The 12509-nt window shown below is 42.9% G+C and overlaps 1 protein-coding gene across 1 annotated transcript in view; it reads left to right on the top strand.

The window, feature by feature from the left end:
• Positions 1-12509, top strand: part of DST (dystonin) — a 473375-nt gene that overhangs the window by 331667 nt on the left and 129199 nt on the right. The window contains exons 45-48 of the mRNA XM_084622757.1: positions 305-538; positions 822-1106; positions 3058-3603; positions 10209-10385. Of these exons, the coding sequence (XP_084478883.1) occupies positions 305-538; positions 822-1106; positions 3058-3603; positions 10209-10385 (1242 nt within the window). The remainder of the gene's footprint in view (positions 1-304; positions 539-821; positions 1107-3057; positions 3604-10208; positions 10386-12509) is intronic.

Genomic DNA, 12509 nt, shown 5'->3' with positions numbered 1-12509 from the left:
ATGAGTTTGTCTTTAATACTTTTAACAATAGACTTCTTTGCTCTCCAAACTAATGACTGTTACCACATTTTTAATCTCTCAAGCTGCCAGGGCTCAAATATGAGATATTGTGGGGGGTCAAAATCACATCTGAGAAACAAAAGCATAACTCATCTGAACTAATTTATAGTAATAAAAGTGCATTTACAAGAATGTGTGGGATAAGATGAGTTAGGCTGTCTCTCAGTGAAGGACTTCTGAGAAGTTTGAAGTGAAGTACAGGTAGATAATTTATCTACCTTCTTTTGTTGTTTTTCCCCCCAAGGAGTTACAGAAAGATATGCTGGCAAGTGCACAGGCACTGGCAGAGATTGTGAAAAACACTGAGATGTTCTTGAAAGAGAATGGAGGAAAGCTGTCACAAGAAGACAAGACTATTCTTGAACAGAAACTTAATGAAGCTAAGACAAAATGTTTGCTGCTTAGCCAGAAGGCAGAAGAGTCCAAAAAAGTGCTGGATAAAGCTGTGACAACAGCTATTAAGCAGGAAACAGAAAAGGTTCTTATGCAACAACTCTACATCTTTATTTGAATTTTTAAAAAGTCTTGGGGGAATAGTCTTTCCCCTTATTACAATGAGAGATTAAAGTCATATTTTACTTGGGTGACTATCAAATAATTAGTGCATATTTGTTTTACAAATACAGCAAATTCTCAATGTGTGAATTAACAGATATTTTCAGATTTTAACAACATATTTTTATGTTCAAATATCCACATTTGAAACTATGTAAAAGCTAAAAATGATTTCAGATTTCAAACTCTGAGCTTTCAATGTGTAGGTTGCTGCCATAGAACAACTGGAAGAGAGTAAAAATACGATTGAAAATCTCTTGGATTGGCTGTCAAATGTGGATAAGGCAGCAGAGCATGGGGACGAGAAATGGACACTGGCAATAGAACAGAATGGAACCCATATTAAAGAAGGGGATGTAAAGGCTTTGGAGGGAGAAGAGGATGAAGTCAATGGTAACCTGTTGGAACTTCAGCAACAGACTGAAACCCATGTGGATGGCAGAGTAAAACCTACAGACAATAACCTCAACCAGCAGTATCAGAAAGTCAAGGTACTATATGTACATGTTACCAGCTATGGCAAATATTCAGCACTTAGGTACTATGGTAATAGGTTCACTGAAGTCAATGAAAGCCTTTCTATCAGGCTTCAGAGAAATACATAATGTACATTGATAAATGTTATATGGAGATGTCATTAAAAAGTGTCAGTGTTCGTCAATTACCACACAGGTACCCAGTTATTTCCTGTTGTAAGAATGGGAGAAACTGCAGTGTTCTCAGTGGCAAATGTTGACATCTTAATGGTGATCACAGTGCCCTTTATTTTCCTAGGCTGAAATGAACACAGTACAATGTTTACTGTAGATAAACAAAGTACTGTAGGCAAAAACACAGCTTCATAATCTTTCCTGATCCTTGTCAAAGATAAATTATTTGGTCTGACATGTTTCCCTTTGCTGACTGAACACTGATTGCACACTGCTACCGTTATTGGATTGTTGAGATTATTAATCTACATTATTCTCACTTTAAAAGTGACAAATTCCCAGAGGGTAAAGCACCATATTATGAAGGCTTCAGCAGGAGTTGCAAAACTCCACAACACAGCAATATTAAGATGTCTGCTTCAGCCAGCATATTTAATTATGACAGCCTTCTGTATGCTTAGATACAGTTTTAACAGCCCAAAGCCCTTTTAGATTCCGAGTGATGGAACTGATGAAGGATCTGCAGAAATTGATCAAAGGAACACTCCGTATTTTGGAATAGCTTCCATGTAAAACCTTCTTAAAGAAAATGGAAGTATAGGTGGTTTTGTTTGTGCCTATTGGTGCTCTTTAGAAAATAGCATTAACAGAGGGCTCAAATCTGATCTTTGATAACTGTCTACCGCACATATATGGAGAAGCACCTTAGCCCATTTTACAAAATACATAGTCATTGTTTCTGTAGGAAATGAGGCACTTCAGGAACTGAGGTGTTTTAAAATATATGGTCTTTTTTCCCCCAGAGCCAAACATGTTTTACATCAGGTTCTATTAGTGTGTATTTATAGCTCCTGTCATTTATTAGTTTTAACTTGGTGAAATATATATGGTATGTAATGTGTATGGATGTTTCATGCCATAGAATGGCAATTTTTCTGTAAGGAAAGATTTTTATAAATCTTGAGAACTATTGATTAAAATCCAAAAATGGAAATATAAAAATTAGCAATGACTTTTATTCACTCAAAATACATGGGAAATATCTATTCTCCCTTTGGTATATCTGACCCAAAACTACTGGTTAGAACCAGTAGCTACTGTGTGTGCAACAGGTAAAGGAATACTTACACTTTTTAAAAGCTGCCCATCATTTAGCATGTTATATAATGAATCCTATCTTGAGTGATCACCCATGGAATGAGGAAAAAAAAGATCTGGGGAAAATTTAAATTGGTTGTTTCTGATGGGGCTTGCCTGTCGATGGCAATCCATGCAAGTCACTTCACTGGGTTGTGTTAGAAATATAGGGCTGGGTCCTCCGCTGATGTGCATCAGTGTTTCTCCAAATTCCGTTGATGTCAAAAGGGCTTTACCCATGTATACACTAGGGTCTGATCTGTAATTACCACTAGTTATTTCTTACAATTTGAAAATGCTATAGGTAAACAATGAATAAGAGTGGCATTTTTAATGAGCATCTTAGAATGTTCAAGGGCTTTATCACATCTCTTCTGATTGATCAGATAACAATTTTTGAGCAATCTCATTTAAACATCCCTTCTATTCATTATTTACATTAGTCACAAATTGTTATCTCATCAATCAGAAGAGATGTGGAAAAGTCTTCTAACATTCTGAGTGGCTTTGTAATTTTGGTCCGTGTTGTGCTATCAGTTTCTAGACAGAACTCCTCAGTCATTTCAGTGGAGATTTCTGATAAAAAAAAAAAAGTGCTTTGTTGGAACCCTACAGGAGGATACCAGTCATAAATATTTTAATTTTTTTCTTATAGGCTCAACATGAGAAAATTATTTCTCAGCAACAGGCTGTTATAATAGCAACTCAGTCTGCCCAAGCGCTACTTGAGAAACAAGGCCACTACCTTTCCCCTGAAGAAAAAGAAAAAATGCAAAGGAACATGAAAGAACTGAAAGTCCAGTATGAAACTGCTTTAGCTGAATCAGAACGGAAAATGAAGTTAACGCACTCTCTGCAGGACGAACTTGAGAAATTTGATACAGACTACAGTGAGTTTGAAAGCTGGCTTGAGCAGTCAGAACAAGAACTTGAAAATCTGGAGGCTGGTGCTTCTGACTTCACTGGTATCATGACCAAGCTCAAAAGGCAAAAGAGTTTTTCAGAAGATGTTATTTCTCACAAAGGTGACTTACGGTACATTACAATTTCTGGACACAGGGTGTTAGATGCTGCTAAATCTTGTAGTAAAAAAGATGGTGTCAAGGTTGACAAAGATGGTATTGATACTTCAGCGACTTACACAGAGGTGCAAAGTAAACTGGATGGTGCTTCAGATCGATTCAAATCTCTTTATACTAAGGTATGTTTTATTTACATCTGAATGTGTAAGGGGATAATAGTTGGCTCACCAAATATTTATGTGAAAGATGATTTACCCTTAGAGCAAACTAGAAAGGAAGTGATAGATTCTCCATCTCTTGAAGTCCTCAGCTCAAGGCTGGATGCCTTTCGAAGAGAGATACTTTAGTCAAACACAAGTTATTGGAGTAACTGGGTGAATTCTATGGCCTGTATTATACAGAGGTCAGACTAGATGATACTAGATGATATAATGGTCCCTTCTGGTCTTAAAAATCTATGAATCTATGAAAGCAGAATTTCTGAATATCATTTTGGAATGGAAGGAAACTCTTTGGTTCCTCTAGATTTGTCTACCTAGTGCATCTGCCTATCATTTGTGCCCTGTAATTTTTCCTTCCAAATGAAAACCAACCTCTAGTCTCATTAATAAAACAAATACAATAAAAGCCAGGGCCTGCCACGATTGCATTTGAAATATTAATTTGATAGAAATCTTTAATCTATCTGTGGCCCATTCTGTGCTTAAAGAATCACACTAAGATTTTTAAATTTGTGTTGAGTGTTTGAAGTAATTTTCTATGTGCATTTTTAAGTGGAACTCAATTACTTTTGAGAGGTGTTAGATTAACAGTATCTTAGACTTGTCTTTCACTAGTCTACTGGAAAGGTATAGCATGGGTGGCAGCAGTGCTAGCTTCTCCACGCTACCCTGCCAGCATGTCTCAGTGCTGTCCTGGAAGGTTAATTTCTAGAGGAGGGAAATGAATTCTGTGTCTGTGACTTTCACTCTGAGGACACCTATTCACCAGGAACCACACTAAATCACCAACTCATTTCACATCTGACCTATGAACAACCTTCAGATAGGAACAAATGTCACTCCATTTACTGTTCAGCATGGATAGCACCATTATAATTTTAACCTTCACAGCTGTAATGCAGAGTTGCATTGATCTGTTTAAGGGAGATTTGTGTGTCACTGTAGCTCTGTTCAGCAGTCTCATCCCTGTGCCAGATGTTCATAGGCTTAACCCTGAGCACAAGCTGCTACTGCTGCAGTGTTGCGTGGTAAAAGGTGCCATCTTTTGGCTGGGATGTTCCTGTCACTAAAGGCATGTCTACACTACAAACGTAAGTTGACCTATGTTAGGTCGTCTTACAGCCATTGCAGTAATTACTGCGGATTTACATGTCCACACTACCCTCCTGCTATTGGTGGTGCATGTCTTCACCAGGAGTGCTTCCACCAAGTGAAGTGGGGGATTTAGAGCCCAGGCTCTCAGCTCTGCACGGAGCTCTCTTCTGGGAGCCCAAGCCAGGTTCTCAGCTCTCCAGTCTTTGCTGGGAGCCCAGCTAGCACCCAGGCTCTCAGCTGCATGCGGAGCTCCCTGCTGGGAGCCCAGCAGCTGCCCAGGCTCCAGGCACAAAGGTCCCTGCTCAGAGCTGGGAGCCTGGGGGGACAGCCAGGCTTATGGTGGGGAGCTCTGTGCCTGGAGTCCAGGAGGCTGCCGGGCTCACTGCGGGGAGCAGGGAGCCCAGACAGCAGCCTGGCTTGGAGCAGGGAGATGGGAGCCTGGGCGGCAGTTCAGTTGGGAGCGGGGAACTCGGAGTCCAGGTGGCAACCCCATTCAGAGCGGGGCGCTGGGAGCCCAAGCAACAGTTCAGTGGGGAACGGGGGAGCTGGGAGCCCGGGCAGTAGTTCAGTTGGGAGCTGGGGGGCAGCTGGGCTCTAGCTGGAGCCCCCCAGCTGCCAAGGGTGACAGCCAGAGCTGTGAGCTAAGCGCAGGATTTTCAGCAAGGAGCCTACCAACCTTTCTTGTCAATTTCACAGCTCCAGAAGGGAGCTGTGAAATTACAAGAATGATGCCAACAGCTGATGTAAGTAACACAGTGTCTACACAGACACTGTGTGGTTCTAACTACACAGACATAAGCGCTATGCTGGAAGTGGAGTTATGATGTCGGTGTTGTTGGGCATTTACATTGGCAGGACCAATGCTGTAGCATAGACGCTGACACAATTAGGTCGACATAAGCTGTCTTACATTGACCTAACTCTGTAGTGAAGACCAGGCCTAAGACTCATTCTTGCTCATCACTTTTTGTTCGCCAGGTAGGTGTTATATAATCTCTAGCACTTTTCAACTTGTTTTTCTGGCCAGCACTCCTTTTCTCAGTAAAGACTTTGTACGCAAGATTTTCAAGAACCTCTGTTCTGGGCACGCACACAACCTACATCCCAGGTGCAGATGGACATTTGTGTGCACATGTGGGTAACTCACCAAGCTGCCCTGTGCATATGCACATTTAGAACACACAGCCTGAAGGCTCTTTGAGTGTTCGACTCTAAATGTTCAGAACAAAAAAAGGCCTAGTATATCTTAGACATTTCTTCATTAAATTATGCTTTCCTAAAACTGGAGCAGTGGAACTGAACGCTGAGTCTCCACTGCATGGGGGAGTGCTCTAACCACCAGACTACATAGTTATTTTCAGGTGTGTCCTCTCTCTCTTTCTCACAACTGACTCTTCAATTATTTATCCAAAGTGCAACAGCTTCAACAGGTGAGAATGAGGGAGCCCCACATCAAACTATCCCATAGCTCAGTGGTTAGGGCACTCACATGAGCGGTGGCAGATCATTGTTCAGATCTCTTCTCCCACTCATGCACAGCAGGGACTTGAACCAGGAGTTTCCTACATCCCGGTACTCACCTCTGGACTAAGGGTTCTGAGGGTGCTCCCTCACCCCCCAGCTGTTTTGTGTGAACTTGCCTCGGGGTATGATCAAGTGTACTCAAGAGGCTGCCTACCGGATTGGGCCCCACACATGACTTAGGCAGCCGAACACCTATCTTCCCTAGTTTGTGACTCTCTCTAGGATTTAGGTGGGAGATAGACATCCAGACTGGAATGAGGAAGCCATGTACATGCCCAGAGATAGAAACATAAGTGCCTAGGGAAGTTTTACTGCAAAAAATTAGGTGCCAAGTTTGTTCAGGCACTTGTAGGGTTCAGCAGGAGTTTTGTTCATCACAGTGGTCCCAAAACTGGGGCTAGGTGCCTAACTCCTTCTGTGTATCTGGGCCAGAAGGTCTTTTTAATTGAGACTTTCCAAATTTTGTTTGTGTAATTGATGGCAGGAGTTACTAGAGCCTTGGAGAGATGCTTTTTATTCTTTGTATAAATCTAAACAAATAAATAAATCAAGTTATAGATCTATTTTTAACATACACTGTTTTGTACATAATTATACCAAGGGCTCTAGTCTCCTTTCAGATAAAAGGAATACCTTGTAATGTTTGGCCACTAGGTGGAGACTAAATACCAGGTGTAAAAGATACAATTGGAATGTCGTTTTTCTAAGCTTCAGAAGATAAATATTTAAAGCAACTATTGGTAAATATTATTCTCACTTTAAAAGCGACAAATTCCCAGAGAGTAAAGCGCCATATTATGAAGGCTTCAGCAGAAGCTGCAAAACTCCACAACACAGCAATATTAAGATGTCTGCTTCAGCCAGTAATCCCAGGCCTCCTCTGCCTTTAGAGACATAAGTTCTTCAGTCTAATCCACTTCCCTAACTAATTTCCTTAATTTTTGAAAGTCAGCCCTTTTGAAATCAAAAACCCTAGTTGCAGATTTATTTTTGTTTATCTTTCCGTTCAGTTTGAACAGAATTAGCTCATGATCACTTGAACCAAGGTTGTCCCCTACAACCATTTCTTCTATGAGGGCCTCACTACTCACCAAAACCAAATAAAAAATGGCATCCCCTCTAGTCGGTTCTGCAACTACTTGATGAAGGAATCCATCAGCTATCGCATCTAGGAAAATCTGAGCCCTATTATTATTACTAGCACACGTCCTCCAGTCTATATCTGGGAAGTTAAAGTCTCCCATGATCACGCAATTTTCATTAGTATTTACTTCATTAAAAACATTAAAGAGGGCTCTTTCCATATCCAAATTAGATCCCGGTGGTCTATAGCACACCCCAAGTACTATCACAAGGGAGTCTCTAGTAGCTTTCTTTCCCAGTGTGATTTTTGCCCAGACGGACTTGGTCTTATCCATTCCATCGCTTCTTATTTCTTTACTTTCTACCTCATCATTGATATACAGTGTTACTCTACCACCTTTACCTTTATTTCTGTCTTTCCTAAACAGCACATACCCTTCAATACCTGTAGTCCAGTCGTGACTACTATTCCACCATTTTTCTGTTATCCCTATAATATCTGGTTTCACTTCCTGCACCAGTAGCTCTAGTTCCTCCAGTTTACCTAGGCTCCTCGCATTGGTGTACAAACATCTTCATTTTTGCTGTTTGCCTCGCTCACATTCTTTACCCGATTAGGCACAGACATTCTACAGCTACATTCTACACGGTCATTCATGGTCATCATACAGATCCAGTATGATCTATTAGACTGGTATCCACACTGCCCTTTCTCCTTATGTCCATTCTCCTACCCACGGTTGTATCCTTTCTTACTTTGTTTTCTTCCCTCTCCATGCTAAAATCCGGTGTGGAGATTACCTGGACATTTCCCAACCATCTCCCCCAAATTCCTAGTTTAAAGCTCTCTTAATCAGTTGTACCAGCCTCCATCCTAGAAGTCTATTTCCTTCCCTACTCAGATGAAGTCCATCCTGAGAGACCTTTCCTCTGTCCATGAATGTCTCCCAGTGGCCATACATCCTAAAGGCCTCCTTATAGCACCACTGCCTGAGCCATCTGTTGATAGTCATAATCATGTCACACCTTTGTTGCCCTTCTCTAGGAACAGGCAGAATCTCACTGAAGATCACCTGAGCCTCGATTTCCTTAAGCGTCTTCCCCAGCCTGGCGTAGTCTCCCTTGATACGTTCTAGCGAGAATCTACCAGTATAATTTGTTCCCACATGAAGGACAATCAGTGGATTCTTTCCCTCTCCCTTTAGGATCCTTTTCAACCTCAGGTCCCCATCCCGTATCTTAGCACCTGGAAGACAGCACACCCTTCTATTCTCTGGATCAACTCTGGTTACAGGCCTGTCTGTTCTTCTCAGTAAGGAGTCCCCGATCACGTAGACCTGCCTTTTCCTGGTGACGGTGCAATTCTCCGGTCTATCCCCATTCCCTCTGGCTGCAAGTTCTTTCCATTCCTATTCTCCATTGTAATCCTCTTCAACCCATCCTGTATCCTCCTGGGGCTCATATTTGGTGTAGTCTCCATTGACTCTTCCCCTTTTTCTGTAGGACTAGCTGCTCTTCTCTTCTTCCTTGCCCTTCCACCTTCAGTGACCACCTGCTGAGTCCCTTCTTCATTTTCCAACTTTGCAAACCTGTTCTTAAGCTCTATTTCTCCTTCACTAGCCTGTCTTTTCCTCTGCCTGTTTCTCTTAGTCACATGCTTCCATTGTCCATTTTCTTCACCCAGCAGTCTCCCCTCAGAATTCTTCAGTCCTCTTTCCATCTGCAAGTGGGAGCTTTTCCCTTCAGCTGCCTCATGTCTTTGCTCCATAATCCGCTCGAACCCCCTTCTAAACTCAACCAGACTTTCTACCTGCATCTCCAATCTTAGGATCTTCTCTTCCATCAGCTCTATCAGGCGGCACTTCATGCAGACAAAACTCTTTCCAGGTACCCCCTCCAGGATCATGTGCATACCGCATCTTCCACATCCAGTCATCTTCATTGTGTTTTCCACTACATGGGTCACCCCCACTGCTGCCTCTGTATCTGTCATAGCCTTCCCACCTAAATCCTGTTCATCTTCTCCTCCGACAGAACTCCCACTCAACCCCCTGTTTACAGTTCTCTTTGCTGGCTCCCGTGCCGCTGCAGCTGTCTGTGCCTTTGCCTGACTGGCTGGCTACCTTTTATAGGACCCCATAGTAGAATTACACTGGTATAAAACCAGTGTAGATCAGAATCAGGCCCAGAATCAGTGTAGATCTGATCAGTGAGATCAGAATCAGGCCCAATATTAGCAGATCACATAAGTGTCATCTTATGTGTATTTTTGTGCACATTAGCTAAGGTCTCAGAGATCCAACTGGGCAGACTCTTGCACCTGCTCAGATCTCAGTGCAGATGAGGGCTTCATCACAAAACTTCTACTGAATAATCCCTAACATTTTATCTTATTTGCAGCATGTGGTTTAGGCAATCCCAAAAACAATTATCTTGCCCAGCAACACCCCCAGACAAAGCATCCATTTACTACCAAAGCAAACTTAATTGTTTTTATTTTAATTTGTTTTTATTTTATTTTTATTCTAGTAATTGTCTAAATTACATTTATTGTAAAAACTGCTTTAGCCGCTGGTCAGAGTTTGCAAACTTGGGTACTTGAAGCTAGGTACCTACATCTGTATTTTTATGCACATAGAAAAGGAGTCTGTTTTTTTGAGATACTGAATATTTTTAGCCCCCAGTGACTACATTTTAAGGTAGCTAACTGTAGACATCCAAATTTGAAATATTGGGCCCTGTAGATTGAGAAAAATCTTTTTATGAGCACAATATGTTACTGTGAAATCCCTAAGAAATCCCACTCAGATGAAATAAAGTATACATTTTAATGTCTGGTTTTTTCCTTCTACTTTTTTTAGTGTGGTATCCTTGGAAATAACCTTAAAGACCTGGTAGATAAATACCAGCATTATGAAGAAGCCTCATCTGGGCTTTTGTCAGGTCTCCAGACCTCTGAAGTAGCTGTGAACAAACAACTGTCTGAGCCAATTGCAGTGGATCCTAAAAACCTCCAAAGGCAACTAGAAGAAACCAAGGTAAAAAGCCCCAACAAACTCAATAAATCACTGCTTATAGTTGGAAGGACAGAGTAGTCTAACATAATTTAAATGATTAAGGGCCAAATTCTTGTATCTTATGTATATACATAGCTCCTATTGGCCTTGAATTTGACTGTCTGAAGTCTCATCTGAAAATCTTTGTGTTAAGAATAAAGCACATGGCAGACTTTTACAGAAACTGGCTTACGTGATGAGGAAAAAATGCCATTGACGGTGGGAGCAAATAACTTCTTAGTCATAGTTGTCAGGTGAGGGGGTGAAATCTGGAAAACTTAGCAGCTTGGTGGAAACTCAGTGATTCTGATAGTTACTGCTGTAAATGCTTGGTAGCAGGAGGGGTTTGGGGCCGTGGTGGCTGTTGGAGAAGGGAGCATCATCTCTCTGTATCTGACTTCCTGCTCTGCGTTTTTTTCTAAAATCTCACCCCTTTCCTCTTCTGCTGGGATATGATTACATATGATCATGGGAATGGTTACAATGGATTAGACCTGAGGTCCGTGGATTCCAGTGTCCCGTTTCTGATACTGTCCTATAACAGATGCTGCAGAGGAAAGTGTAAGAACCTTCCAGTAGGCAGATATGAAAAATCTGTCCCCTACATTAGGTCCTATCCTAATCTTTAAGACCTTCCCTGGGGAAAAAAACCCCATGTTTTTGCATTGAGATAACTAACTCAAGATATTTGTCTCGATGTGAAATCCTAGTGGAGATAAGGCAATATAGTTTCCTAAGTTGTCTCTAAGCTGAGTGGCCGCGTGGCCGTGCAGCAGCCTATTAAGCGCCACGCAGGTGCTTAGGGCTGCAGTGGGGAAAGATGCCTCTCCCCCAGTCCTGGACCTGCTACGGTGCCCCTCCCACGGCCCCAGCCCAGCCACTACTGGGTTTATAATTGCACCGCGCCCACGCTCCACTTTACTTGTGCTGCAGCCCAGCGGCTGCAGTGCTGGCTCCTCTCCGGCCCCTCCTCCTCTAGGTCTGCCAGCCCAGGGCTTCTCTCTGCTCCTCCTTCCCCCCGCTCCTCTCAGCTGGCTGACTGAGGGCTCCTCTCTCTGCCCCCACTCTCTGTCACCTGCAGGCAGCAGCCACCAGCTGCCTGCTAGTGACGGGGAGGAGGGTGTGGGGAAAGGAGCCCACAGCTGCTGCTGCTCCTCTGAGCCACCAGTGAGGGACTGTCCGCTGCTTCGGGCTCCCCAACCCAAACCCCTCATCCCCACCCCCATGCCAGAGCCCACGTCCACCTGCACCCATGTCAAACCCCATATCCCCAGCTTGCACCCTCATTTGGAGCCTTCACCCCCCCCGCACCCCAACACCCTGCCCCAGCCTCCTCCTGCTGCACCCCAAACCCCTCATCCCCAGCCCCACCCCAGAACCCACACCCCCAGCTGGAGCCCTCACCCGCTCCTGGACCCCAACCCTCTGCCTCATTCTTGAGTCCCTTGGCCCCACCCCAAAGCCCACACCCCAAGATGGAGTCCTCAACCCTCTGCTCCCCAACCCTCTGTCCTAGCCCTGAGCCCCCTCCCACATTCCGAACCCCTCAGCCCCACCCCTGCCACATCACCTCCATATTGGTGCACATAACAAAATTCATTCTGCACATACGTGGGAAAAATTAGAGAGAACACTGGTATATTAGAGGGAACACTAATACAGCTAGTTGAGGTAAACCCCAGGCTGCAGGTTGTCCTTATTAACTACACTGAGGTAAAAAAGACCTGTGACTGACTGAATTTTCCATGCTTTATACAGCAATATGAGAGGAATCTCATGTGGCTAGGTATAGTAAGTACAGTAGAACCTCAGAGTTACTAACACAAGAGTTACAAATTGACCGGTCCAGCACACACCTAATTTGGAACCGGAAGTATGCAGTCAGACAGCAGTAAGGTCCCACACCTCGCCAAAGGCAAATACAGTACATTACTGTGTTAAACATAAACTACTAAAAAAATAAAGGGAAAGCAGCATTTTTCTTCTGTCCAGTAAAGTTTCAAAGCTGTATGAAGTCAATGTAAACTTTTTGAAAGAACAAGCATAACATTTTGTTCAGAGTTACAAACATTTCAGAGTTCTGAACAACCTCCATTCCTGAGATGT

The sequence above is a fragment of the Lepidochelys olivacea genome (assembly GCF_965140295.1).
Source record: "Lepidochelys olivacea isolate rLepOli2 genome assembly, chromosome: 3".
NCBI lineage: Eukaryota > Metazoa > Chordata > Testudines > Cheloniidae > Lepidochelys > Lepidochelys olivacea.
Note: the sequence above shows the minus strand (reverse complement) of the source record. Positions and strands in the feature narration are given on the sequence as shown.